This window comes from Phallusia mammillata, chromosome 8, assembly GCF_965637545.1.
Source record: "Phallusia mammillata chromosome 8, kaPhaMamm4.hap1.1, whole genome shotgun sequence".
Classification (NCBI taxonomy): Eukaryota; Metazoa; Chordata; class Ascidiacea; order Phlebobranchia; family Ascidiidae; genus Phallusia; species Phallusia mammillata.
The window spans coordinates 12,457,674-12,471,037 of NC_137259.1; the positions used below are offsets into that span (position 1 = coordinate 12,457,674).

The 13,364-nt window shown below is 38.3% G+C and overlaps 2 protein-coding genes across 2 annotated transcripts; one reads left to right on the forward strand and one right to left on the reverse strand.

The window, feature by feature from the left end:
- The first annotated feature begins 1,603 nt into the window (after positions 1-1,603).
- Positions 1,604-6,614, forward strand: LOC145205218 (phosphatidylinositol 4-phosphate 5-kinase-like protein 1). Its single transcript, XM_080077889.1, has 7 exons — positions 1,604-1,842; positions 1,947-2,015; positions 2,141-2,304; positions 2,569-2,640; positions 2,852-2,942; positions 4,186-4,354; positions 4,478-6,614. Exons 1-7 carry the CDS (start codon positions 1,675-1,677, stop codon positions 5,095-5,097), a joined length of 1,353 nt encoding a protein of 450 aa, XP_079934015.1. The 5' UTR covers positions 1,604-1,674; the 3' UTR covers positions 5,098-6,614.
- Positions 6,615-11,839: 5,225 nt separating this feature from the next.
- LOC145203868 (uncharacterized) lies at positions 11,840-13,185 on the reverse strand. Its single transcript, XM_080076211.1, has one exon. It carries the CDS (start codon positions 12,995-12,997, stop codon positions 11,903-11,905), a length of 1,095 nt encoding a protein of 364 aa, XP_079932337.1. The 5' UTR covers positions 12,998-13,185; the 3' UTR covers positions 11,840-11,902.
- Positions 13,186-13,364: the final 179 nt, after the last annotated feature.

Genomic DNA, 13,364 nt, shown 5'->3' on the forward strand with positions numbered 1-13,364 from the left:
GATTCGGTATGGCGCCTTTAATGGGCCTGGCGTACTTTGATTTATATATGAGTGTGCCGTGATCGCTGGTCTGCATAGACGCTTCAGGGCTGATCCCAGTTATTATGTTCATCTTAACGGATACTATGGTCAATCTGCATGGCGATCCCCTACTACGAAGCTGACATGTGCAGCATACGAGGCAGGCAACGGTGCTTGTGATACAACTTTCGGCGGATTCTCCAACTGAGCCTGTGTTGCTCAGTGGATAGAGCACGAGTCCCGCAAAGACCTGTCATGGATTCGAATCCCACCACGGTCTAGAATCTAGACTCTAGATTATTTTAGCTTCGCCAGTGGCGTAGCCAGGGAGGGGCCAAAGGGGCCATGGCCCCTCCCAAATTTTCAAAATTGTATGCTGAGAAACTTTAATTTAGTGTCATTTTGTCCCTCATCATTGTGGTTTCGTCTTTCAACTATCAAAGGAATATATAAATTAACAAAAATGACTGTTGTCACCAAGTTGTAAGCTGAAATCCATGCTTTTTATATTTATGTAGACATGGAATAAATCAATAAAGCGTTTGGCTGTCCTGTCGAATCAAACTTTGGCAAGTCATGTGTTAGGTAAAAGCACGCCTTACGCCGAGCATTAGCAAAAAGTTGTATTAGAGTTGGACAGCAAACTATTTGGCCCCTCCCAAAATTTTCGTCTGCCTACTGCCTACGCCACTGGCCTACGCCTTGCCATATGGTGGTGAATGCTAGGTGACCGGCTGTTCCGGTATGGTGCCTTCAATGGGCCTGGCGTACTGTGATTTATCTATGGGTGTGCTATAATCACTAGTCTGTAGGCTATAGACGTTTCAGGGCTGATCCCAGTTATGGATTTATGTTCATCTTAACTCACGCAGATGTTTAAACGTTTAAAGTTTCGACTTATGCAGTCGGTGACTTTAAGTAAGTTCTACCCATCGGGAACCACTGGGTTGGAGCAATGCCGCTGAAAAAGTCCTGCTGAAGGAAACACAAGAACCAACACCCTGAAACACGAGGGCACTTGGTCATTAAACAGTTTGCAAAACACTTGTAGCTGCTACTTTTTTAATATTTTACTAAAATCAAAGAACAGTGTTCTTGGCTGGAACATAGATACTACATACATGGCTGGAACCATACTGCTCTATGCTGGAACAAGGTTTTTAAAATACCCACCAATACCGTACTTATTTCACAGATCCACTGGGAGCGCTTTTGAGTAAATTTCAGATCTCATCCACTGCTTCATGGCGGCAACCTGACAAGTTGACAACAAAAATTTAGTTCTCGTTTCTCGTGTTATGTTGATAGTGTTAATCTGTTTTTGTAACATTTGTAACAACTCAGCGCATAGACTCGTATTTTAGATGTTGGCGTTGTTTTCTAGTGAGTGTAAGTTGAATTATTATACTCATGAAATAATTTTTATTTTGCGAAAACAAGTACCTGGGAAATTAAAATCTTCATAAGGCACTTGTTTAGTGGCAATGTTTCTGTAACACGTGTTCCTTGATAAAGATAACATTGCGGCCACCATTGCCATTCTTCTATGTAAAAAAATACATAAAGAGAAAATATACAAATGTTTGTTTGCAGGAGTGTGTAGTAGAAGTTCTAGCTATAATATTGTACATGGATCAACCATAACCAGTTGAAATGTCCAAATTAACGGCAGTCAAAAGGCAGGGGTACTTTACCCATGTGCGAAAGCGTTGGAAACAAAAAGGTGTTCAAGAAGTTGATGATCAGCACCCAAAGTATCTCTTTACCCAGTATATTCGTCATGGTGTTAGGTCATTTTTGTTAAATCATGACAAGAAAAAGGTGTGTAGTGATAAAAACAAAATAGTAAAATAAAAACAATTTGACCAAGGGTTTTTTTGAAAACCATTTTTTGACTAAAACATTAAAAATTACTCCATTTACAGATGTTTCTATCAAAGGAAGATCACGAGGAGGTTACAAGGCATGAGTTTACCTGCCCATTACATCAATCTGTATGTTTACACAAAATAATATGTTTTTTTAAAGTTTTGTATGACCAAACATGCCAAAACCACAACAAAGGATTTTTTTGTTAATGTTGTTTTGTGAAAAATATTTCATAAACTCTTTTTTACAGCCAATTGGATTTGAATCTTATGCCCCTGGAGTTTTTTATTCATTAAGACAAAGAATTGGACTTTCATCTGTTGAATATTTAGAAACTGTATCACCTGTTGACAATCAAAACTTTCATTATGAATTTTTGACAAACTCAAAAAGTGGTCAAAGTTTCTTTTTAACGTAAGTTAAACTTCTAAAAAAATTCTTTGTTACCCTCATTTAAAACAGTAAGTAGTAAGTTTCATCATTCAGGCTAATAAGTGTAGGTTTAGTAGTATTACTTATTTGTTTATCTTTGCCTTAAAGTTTAATTTAATGTTAATAATGTTCAATTTAATATTAATAATAACCTGTTTGTGCATAGACTGTTCTTTTTTGGAAAAGTTTAAAACAATACATAACTTTTTGGAAGAAGCTTTTTTGTAATGCAATTATTTCTAACAGGCGCAACCAACAATATATGATTAAAACCATAGCTAAATCTGAAGTTGATTTTTTTATGAGAATTCTTGACAAGTAAGTGCAAAACTTTTTGCAAAATTTTAAGATTTACATTTTTCTGTTCCCCGTTTTGCACAAATCAAAAGTATAGACTTCATAGATAAATTATGCATTAGTGTTAAATACATTAAATATTTATCCTGTTTGTAAAAAGTGATTACAAAATAAATTGCATAGAGACTAATAGTAAAGTGAATGCAGATTTGAATGGCTAAATTATTTTCAGATACATACAACATTTTGAAAGTTTTCCACACAGTTTGTTGGTCAAGTTTGTTGGAATGTACAGCATTCAAGTCAGCAAATTTAAAAAACCCGTAAGACACAAAATGGTTTAATTTATGTTTATTTTAGTTGTCCCCTTTTTATAAACTTGTGTATCTTCCTAATCATGTATCAAACCGTAAATGGCATATGGCATCACACCTAAAAGTTTTCCCTGATTATTATTTATTATTGCACCCCATCTGTGATCTTTGTATAACGTCAAAATCGCATATTTGTTCAATTTACGTCGGTTTTAAAACGTGTTTCATGCATTACACAAATGGGTTTGTAGTCACGTCATTGGTTGACAGACATGGGTTGAAACGTAACAATTACACTGTTTCGAAAAAAGTGGTATTTTGTTGTAACATTTTAGGTCCCAACTTGACTGGTTCCACCAACGTTGCCCCCTCCAGTCTTGATGTCCCAATGCGCCAACCTCACCCTCGAGCATGTGTCCCTGTCATATAACGCTTTAGTAACGGTGTAGCTGCAGGGCGTTTATCATCTTTCCACCAATTGTGCCCTTACCTTTATCGCGCTTTATAACGTCCCAACGTTGCGCAACTATTTCGGGCCTGGTGAATATTTTAGCGTAATTGTGCTGCTACGATTTGTATCACCGGCGAAATAAACTCAACTCAACATAAACATGAGATTATATAGAAGCTAACTAACGTTTTAGTTTTATTTGGCGCAATAACTTTCTTCGTTAAAGTATTTTGAATTTTGTAGATAATAAATTCCTCGCACTCACATAAAACAATGCAAGGTGCGGTGTTTAATGTCCATTTGCAAAGCATGGCAACAGCCTTAACTTGATCTAAGGTGGCCTAAGTGTAGGCGTCAATAATGTAGACTCGGCTGTACCCGCCGTAAAAAATTACTTAAAAAACTAAATCGTTGTCAAAATTGCTGATTCGGCAAATTGTCCTTTCGGGTAGCCTATGTGCACAGTTGTTAGACGCACAGAAAACGCCCCAACCACACGAAGAAAATGTGTCAAGTGACTTTTTGCAAGATAATGTGGAGGTATCGGTATTTGGTCCCACCTAAGTATCGTACGGTACAGATACTGCACGTGGTATAGGCATCGGTGCCGATGATCGAAAGTCGCATCCCCGATAGTTTTAAACTCTTAAGCCTATGTATATATATTAAATGTCTTACGATACAGGAATCTCACATGTCATAATTATTATATATTTCCATTATGTGCCCATTGCTATTTTTCACTGTGCCACACATTATGTACAATTCAAGGGCAAATATTGTTACTTTGGCCTTTTTTAGGTTCATTTTGTGGTCATGCTGAGCATATACTACCCTGGGGAGCGCATTCAATACCGCTATGACATCAAGGGGTGCAAAATCGGAAGGTTCACAAAACCAGCTGAAGATGGCAGTAATGTCGTTGTAATACTGAAAGAACAAAATTTAAAAGACGGAAAGCTATTTCTTGGTAAAAACTTTCGTTTTAAATTATCTAACTGTTTCTCATACCGTTTGCATTTAACCAATCAACTTTTTGTTGGATATTCTAAATTTATTGATTAGGCTTTACATGCCATTTTGTTCAAGTCAGGTCAACAAAAGGAATGGTTTTTGCACCAAATTGAGATTGATACCAAGTTTCTGCAGACCATAGGTGTGCTCGATTACAGTTTGCTTGTTGGAATGCAATCACTTCAAGGTGATGAACAGCTACAAAATCATCAGATGCCATCGCCACACCACACAGAACACAGCAACATAACGCCCCTACTTAAAACGTCTTCGTTGAGCACCCCTAACTCCCAAGGAACGGGCGCCAAATGCTCATCCGACAGCGAATGCGTTTCGTCTAGCCTGGGTTGTCCATGCCTCGGTCGATCATCCAGTGCCCAGACCAATGGCGGCGCCGTTACGTCACCTTCTATGACATCACATACTCTGACGTGCACGTACGCAACAATTTCAAGTGAAGAGGCAAGCCGGCAAAATCGTAGATTGCTGCCGAATGATCGCAACGAGTTGCATGTTATTGATGGAGATGACCAACGTTATTACCTCGGTATCATTGACTTTTTTACACGTTACACGTTTAAGAAAAAGCTGGCAAATGCGTATAAGCGCGTTATATATCCCAAGTTGTCCTTTTCCACCGTACACCCAGATATTTTTGCTGACCGCTTTCGCAAATATTTGGAGGATCATACCGCTTAGCGTCAGCTGTAATATTTGATAAATGTTTTTTAGTCCCTGACGAATGTTTGCGTTTCACTAAAAATGTCGACATATATTTACCTGTACGTATTCTATCAAACTGGCGTAACACATATGTTTATAAAAACGGTCATTACATGTCTGACTTAATTTTTGGCCAATTTGATTGAGAAACTTGTCTACTGTTATCGGATAACTCAGAGACGCGCCCCCAACAAAGCGATTGTGTGAGGTCTTTGCCGTATCGTGAATTCGATACCATGACTATGTTGCGAATGATAATGGCAACCATTAACGCTAAATTAGCCACACAGAAATCTTTTTTCGAAAAGTATCTTCACTAAGACCATTCTACACACTTACTTGTTTCATATTTTTTGTGATTATCAGCTTGGGCCAAATACGACATGCTTACGGCACATAGCTTTTACTAGAGATGTACCGAATATTCGGTGTGCCGAATTTATTCAGCCGAATCGGCCACTTTTGCAAAGATTCGGTTTCGGCCGAATGGTTTGTTGCGATTCGGCTTAAACCGAATCTTTACGAACACACATTTAAAGCGCTAAACGTGTCTCTGCTTATTATCCTACGGAAGTCGCGTCAATCATTATGTTTTTTAACACATTATCGCTTTTCCAACAGCAGACAAAACATTAGTATTTCATTGTCGGGTTGGCAATCATGCTTGAGGCAATGGTAAACCCCACAGAACTAAAAAAAGGACAAAACACAACCAATCAGCACTAATTGCCTGGTGGAGAAACGTATGTTTTCATGTAAAACGCGTAGGGTACGACTTTGCATGACGTCATAAATGATTCGGTTGATTCGGCCGAATTTATTCGGCAAAACCGCCGAATATTCGGTTTGGGCCAAATCGAAATTTCGCCGATTCGGTACATCACTAGCTTTTACCATCGTCACATTACAAGTAATGTCAGCGCAATATGACCCCAGTCTCGTCAAAGCACTTACTGATTGCGAGTTGCGACATAATAATATCTCGTCATGCAAACTTTTTTGCTTGGCCGTATAATATGTTGTAATGTAGCACGTTCTTGTAAGCTGTAACTGCTTCTTTTAGTCTATTTTTATAAACTTTACTATCGCTCCCGCTTGCGCAATTCGAAGTAGTCGGCAGAATTTTCACTGTGCTTATTAATATTGTTAATTGGTTTTTAACCGCATTTCTACGCTTTCAAGTGAATGTTACTTCTTGTTTTTGTATGTTAGGTTAGTTGACACGTCGATTCTTGTGTGTAGGCCCACACTAGATTTAGAACGTTGTTTGTAATATTCACGTACTTGGTCAAGTATTCTTGATTAAAACGCATGTGCTTAACCGAGCAAAAAACGAATATTTTTTTGTGTACCGTTGATTTGTCTGCACTTAGTACCAAAGACTTTAAGCTACAATGTGTAGCATTGTCGTGTGTGGGTTTGAATTTAATGTGTTCAATTGGTTTGGCGCGATGCAGTTGTCGGGCCATGAATAAAATATGTCGACAGTGAAACTGGTTCTTTGTTACCCTGTTTGCCTGGCATAGTATGCACGGTTTGTGTATAGTACAATACAGTTTTGGCTCACAAAAAGGCGGCTCGACTAGGCTATATCTGATTTTTAATAGGCCATTATTTATCGAACATAAATAAGTTTCTAATAAAAAAGCAACCAATTTAACAAAACGAATATTTTGTAAATTGCATCATTTCCACAAAAGGCGAAATAATTTTGAATGCATACGTAATACAGTTTTTTGGTTGTACAAAACAACATACGTGCGTTACGTATCGGCTACGCAATACGCTTCTTGTATATTTCACAGAATTGTTAAGGCTTATCTTTTAGCGTCATTCTGGTACGCACACTGCCTTTGTTTTCTTAAACGCGTCATTTTTTTTATGATAACTTATTTATTTTTTTGTTAAATGGTCAACTGCCGTGCATTCTTCTTACCCAAAATTTTAAACTGCGTGTTTTTGGTAACATGAAGCGGTGTTTTAAACCACAAAATCTGTAACCCAAAATGTGTTAATCCCAAATTTTTGCTACATTGTTTCGAAGCTCATGCCTTGTTTTACCAGTAGCTTTTAGATCGACTGCTCACCAGCCCTATCTAGTGATGTATTAAATTTTTTTCAAACCGCCATGGGACGTAAGCAGCAACCTTCAGAGCCTTTTGTAAGCATTCTTCCTTCCAGGTTGTCCCCCAAAACTGATAATTTGCATTCCAACTAAATTATATTTTTTACGTACACCTTTTAACGAAATGTTTCTCATTTCTATAAGCTGCGGTGTTCATGCTTGTCGAGTTGTGATTTGTAAATGTTAAGGTTTCGGCTTCAGTTTGACGCAGAAGATGGTTCTCTTTTCTCGTGAGAGATGTTTTTTGCAGAGATGTTTTTTTACCACCAACTCATTGCAGATCACAATACCTTAACTGACGATTCTTCCCTTACATTCGAAGAAACAAAATTACTGAAACAGTTCTTCCAACTCAATACTATACCGCATTTCCACTGTTATGTATTTAAATCCTTTTGTTTTAATACAATCCAGAGGAGGAGAGTTGAAACAGCATTTTGACACGAATCCATGTGAAGCAGAAAAGACTGATCAGCTTACAACGAAGGATCGAGTACATGTCGTTCCCTACCACCACATGTATCTTGCTCTCCTCCAACAGAAATCCTAGGGTTTTCCAAAGCCCGGTGAGACTCCAAATCAGTGGTTCTCAACCTTTTTTATTGTCGGGGCCAAAAGGTAGATTTTTAGGTGTGTATAACAGGAGCCTAAAAAAATTAAAAAAGAATGCAAGATAACAGCAAGCAACAACAATCAGAATAGCTGCAGAAAGCTCACCGATTCTGACTTATGAAACACAATTACCTTGTTATGTACAAACTTTTGCATTGGTGTATTTTCAACCGCGAGGTTTTTGCAGCCGTTTCCCGATTCTGTGGCACTATAGTGTAGTGTTTCCGTACTGCTATGTACCATTATCATGCCCGGTTTCAAAATTATTGCAATACAATACGTTATTATTCTCGGTTAAGTCTTTAGTTTCTAGATAAAAAATCCGTCGCAAGTTAACCCTATATTTAAAGTTAAATCTGGAGCCAATACAAAATAATATTCACTTGTCGGTTAATTATATATAGCGCTTTTGCACGCATATACCAGCTGTTTATTAAACAATAAACCCAGGCAATTACGTTATTCAACCCAACAATCTTGGATATGCATTCACAACAACTGCAATCAGCTGGCAAGTTTCCAACTATTACGTCATAGACGAAATAATGTCATAAAGGCAGCACCTAGGAAACAACTACAACAGTAAATTGGAAATGTTAATTTTATTCTCTGTGAACTGAGTACAGTAAGCAGCAAGAAAATTATGGGAAAGGAAATTTTTGTTTTTGCTACTTTTGTGTGGCTGCTCTTCGGAGTCGCTCACGCACCCAGCCTCTGTCGACCAGGAACAAAGTGTTTCGATGATTTGGAGTCTCACCAGACTTTGGAAAGCCCCAGGATGTCTGTTGGAGGAGAGCAAGATGCATGTGGTGGTATGGAGCAACATGTGTTAGATCCTGTGTTGTTGGATGATCAGTCTTTTCTGCTTCACATGCATTCGTGCCAAAATGCAACCAAGTTTCAACGCTCTCCTCTGGATTGCATTAAAACTAAGGGATCTAAATCCATGGCAGTGGCAATGCGGTATAGTATTGAGTTGGAAGATCTGTTTCAGGATTACTATTTCTTCGAATGTAAGGGAAGAATCGTGAGTTACACGCAACAGATCATCAAGTCCAACAATACTGATGCTGGATACAAAGCAAAGGACTTTCTAAGAAGTTCTAACATGGAAAAAGCAGAACATTTATTTCCAGAAGCGGGTAAAGATTACCACAATGTTTTAAATGAAGATGACGCACCAAAATCTACAATAACCAACTCTGAGCCTTTGATGGTGAATCCTGGAAGCGATGATAACATGGTCACAACAGACCAGTCCCTTTTCTTGGTAGATGACGTCACTTTATGTCTCTGCACTTTTATTGTGATCAGCAGTTTCGCCTACATTCTGTGTCTTCTTGGCCGCAAGGTAAGGTGATTTTGGCCATACATATGAATGTATATTTTAAGTCTTTTTATGTCATTGAAAAAATACACAAATTGGTGACGTAATTTGATGCAAAACTTGTTTTTGCTCAGATTCAAGGATTGTTTCCGGAAATGTTGAATGGACCAATTTTGCTTCATGATGTCGGAGGTCACGTCGAGTTTATGAAAAAATGTTTCTATTCTGATTTTCTCCAGTTACATCTAAAATTTTGTACCAACTGCTTAATAAGGTGAAAGTATTACACACAAGTAGTGGTTTATGTAGAAGTAGCCTATGTTGAAATTAACATCGATTTTTGTTTTTTAAGGTTACTAGTGGCAAAAATGGTGACACTTGCTTGGAAACTAGCAGCATTTTTGCGTCAAATTTTCGACGAAATTTTTCCTTGCCATCCTGACGTCACCAACTGCTTGTCGGATCAAGATGGGTTGATTGAAACGTTTTCGACGTTTCACAAATCTCTGTTGAAACCAAAACCATGCAAGCAGAAGAAGAAAAAGAAACCAAGAAAGGAAAAGATGTTGAAATCTTCTCTGTTGAAAAGAAAGATCGAGAGCGACACGTCATCAAGTGATGACGAACGGCCACCCAACAAGATTTTATTCATGTGTAAACCTGATGACGTGTATGATGATGAAAAATCCACCAGTGAAGTATTTGTCATGCACAAACAAAATGATCCGACTTTTCGACCAATGTTTCTCAACAAAGCAGATGTTTATGAAAGTAGTTTGTCCACTCAAAGTAGAAACGGACGTCATTCTACTTACAGTGACGTCATATTGGACTTGTCGTCATCACGCAGTATTTCTTCCCATGCTTCGGAGAATGGCGATAGAAGAAGTTCGATTGATTCAGATTCTACTTGGAGTCTGATATTATTAACTGAGCCTGAATATTCTGATAGTGATCGATCCTATGCTTCGCAGAAAGAAAAACTTCACGAAACAAATGTTCCACCTGATTCCAAGCTACCACAATATGATCGTCCCAGAGGTGGAGTTCTAGTGGCAGAAGATAACAATTCTTCATCGCCATCTTTTGTGGTTTTATCCACAGAAGAATCATCAACATCAGATGGCAGTGAAAATGCAACAAATCTCAATGAACAATCTAGGCCTAAAGTTTTGAACATTTGTCTTCCATCTGTAACATGTTGTGACAATACACCACAGTATGTTGGGTCCAATCGAAGTGATTCGGTAAAAGAAGATAATGATTCTTCTTCTCCATCTTTCGTCGTGTTATCCACAGAAGAATCAATATCAAGTGACAACAAACGAGGGAAAAATCCTGTTAAACAAACTGGGCCGAAAATGTTAAATATTTTCCTCCCGTCAGCTCAATGCTGTGCAAACACGTCACAAATTACGTCATCAGCATCAGTAGCCAGCAGTGATCAACAAATTCATGAGGATACAAAAGGAGAAGTTGTAAACATTTGGTCAACGGGAGAAAACACATTGCTTCCCTCGGGTTGGATTGAAAGTGGCAGAAACTGCCCAATGACCCACAATGGAACCAACTATTTTAATCAGGCTAAATGGTCAAACGGAGACGAACCAGATACGTGTGCAGGGCAAAATGTTGGTCATTTGTTCCAGTTTGAACAACAATCCGAAATGAATCGACTGGATCATGGATGTTTATACGAAACATCCGAACATCATCCTGTAATACGCGACGAGTTGGAACGTCCAAGTCGTAATTTTACGCCACCGCGTTGGAATGAATCTGCAGAAATTCCCGATGAGGGATTTTCAACTATGTTCAACTACCCGACGTTCTGGCAAGAAAATCAACCCGTACCAGTGCAATATTCCAACCACTTCATGCCCTGTTTGGATTGGCAACAAGATGCAGGGTTGAAATATGAGGAAAATTATCAACCATTGTTGGAAATGCTGAAACGACAGAGAGAAGAAATCGACGAACTTCGTGTTCTGCTCACTCGCTGCTCAGTCATCGTGCAGGAGCACCACCAAGCGGTTGAAGCTGCTGAAGAGCAAAACCGCCAGAGGGCGCAAGAGTTAAAGGTTCTTAACAAAGCTCGCCTCAAGCAAAAACGGGACAATGAAATGGTGCAAACTGAAAATATACTTTACTTCGAGCAGGAAAAACTTTACGACTGTTCTCGCAAACTGTCTGACATGCGTACGCGTGAATTGAAACTAAAAAACAGTTTTAAATGGAAAAATGTGATTAGAAGTTGAAAGCAACTAATTGTTTGCCTTCCATCACATTTTTAGTTTTCACTGCGTTTCATTGCGATTTTGTATTTTAGGCTGGTGCTTTCGTAGTATGTATCGTAATAAAACATGTGTGTGAGAAATCAGACAATGTGTCCTGATAAATGTTATAGTCACCTAAATTAAAATTAAAAAGTTCAAAACAATTTCTGACCGAAAAGTTGGTTAACTTCAATGTTTGAGCAACAGACATAAATCAACAATTGAGTGCAATGCATGTAATGCTAATGCCAAGCATTTTATCACAATCCTACTACTTTGGTTTTACAACCATTCTTTTACACCAAGTGAGATCCTAAAAATACACAATTTAGAACTAAAAAAAAAATAAAAAATAAAAAAAAATTATGAAACTATAAACACATATGGCTTACAATAAAATAGAATTACATATTAAAAATTTAGGAATAGTTAAATTCTTGTTCAGGTAAATCTGTTCGGATCAAATGCATCTATATTAATAGTTGAGTGTCCACAGGCAACTAATTCTGCCAAAGCTTTTCCAGTTGCAGGGGCATTCAGAATCCCCCAGCAACCATGACCGGCACCTACAAATACACCATTTAATTCCTTTAACTTCCCTATCAAAGGAAGGCCATCTTGAGTTAGTGGCAGATAGCAGGCCTGAGATTTAGTTACTTGTCCCTCTTTTAGTGCATCGCCAACCAAATCGGTCATATCTTTGATCTTTTGACATGAATTGGAAGTGGGGTGAATGTCTTGGGGTAATGGAAGTTGGGCAGATGAAACTGGATTCTCTGCCATTCCACATACATAAACCTCGCCATCAGGTCTTGGATATAACTCTGGTGAATACTGGCCATAGTCAGTAAATACAGCTTGTGCAGGAATTGGTATTTTGGGAGCAACTGTTATTGAGTGTGCCTTTTGGCCATGTATTGATGGAAAATTTGGTATCCACTTTGAGGCTAAACCTGTCCATGGTCCCATACACAAAATAATAGCATCACAGTCAATTGTAAGTCCAGATGTGAGCTTTACTCCAATCAAGTTTTGGTTTTCAGATAGCAAATCACATACACTGTCTTGTTCAATAAATTGAGCGCCCTTTGATTTACTATACTCACACAGTGTGTTAACAAATTTGAATGGATGAAGCTGGGCCACATTGCCCGCCTTTCCAATGCATTGAATACTTCTTTGTTCAATGTGAGTTCCATTTACCCAGGGAACTTTGTTATTTTGGGCTTCAGTGGTCTGTTTCTTTGGCAACCGGTTTATTTCCGCTGAAAATGCCTCAAGTCTTCGATAGTCATATTTTTGTTTGCCGTCAAACTCTTTAGCTAATTCACAATGCAGATCGAAGCTGAACTTGGCAAATTCGTGTAACGCGCCATCAGACTTGCACCAATCCCGAGCCAAAAATCCACCTGCTTTACCGGACGCAGCGCACGCTACGGTACCTTGCTCAACAACCGTACATTTTATATTATGTTTCAACAAATAGTAGGCGGTACAATTACCAATAATTCCCCCGCCACAAACAACAACCTTCATAGTTGCTTCACACAAAAGTAAAAACGTTTCGTTTGCAGCGTTTATTCATTTATAGCCGATGTCGAATTTGCTTCGCTTGGATGATTTCACTTGCTCTTTGCCTTGCAAATGAAGTTGCAATGCCCCACCTTGCCGTTGTGTTACCCAGTACCGTTGTATGGAATATTGAGTATGGTTAATTGTTTTTCGAAATTAATTGTCTTATGGAAGAAATGTAGATTTACAGGCCATAAAATAATAAAATAATAAAATATCCTGCCCAAGTATATTGCACTACATGCTGATTGCCGAATGCCGACCAACATGATTCAAACCTGAACAGGGATTTTAACAGAAAGCATCAAAAGCATTAGCATTAGAAAGACCA

What these genes read in the sequence shown, in the direction of transcription:
- LOC145203868 (XM_080076211.1), bottom strand. Translation starts at nt 12,997, where the DNA reads ATGAAGGTTGTTGTTTGTGGCGGGGGAATTATTGGTAATTGTACCGCC.
- LOC145205218 (XM_080077889.1), top strand. Translation starts at nt 1,675, where the DNA reads ATGTCCAAATTAACGGCAGTCAAAAGGCAGGGGTACTTTACCCATGTG. An exon ending in CCTGCCCATTACATCAATCT is followed by an intron (nt 2,016 to 2,140) that starts GTATGTTTACAC and finishes TCTTTTTTACAG; the next exon opens with CCAATTGGATTTGAATCTTA. An exon ending in AGACGGAAAGCTATTTCTTG is followed by an intron (nt 4,355 to 4,477) that starts GTAAAAACTTTC and finishes TGTTCAAGTCAG; the next exon opens with GTCAACAAAAGGAATGGTTT.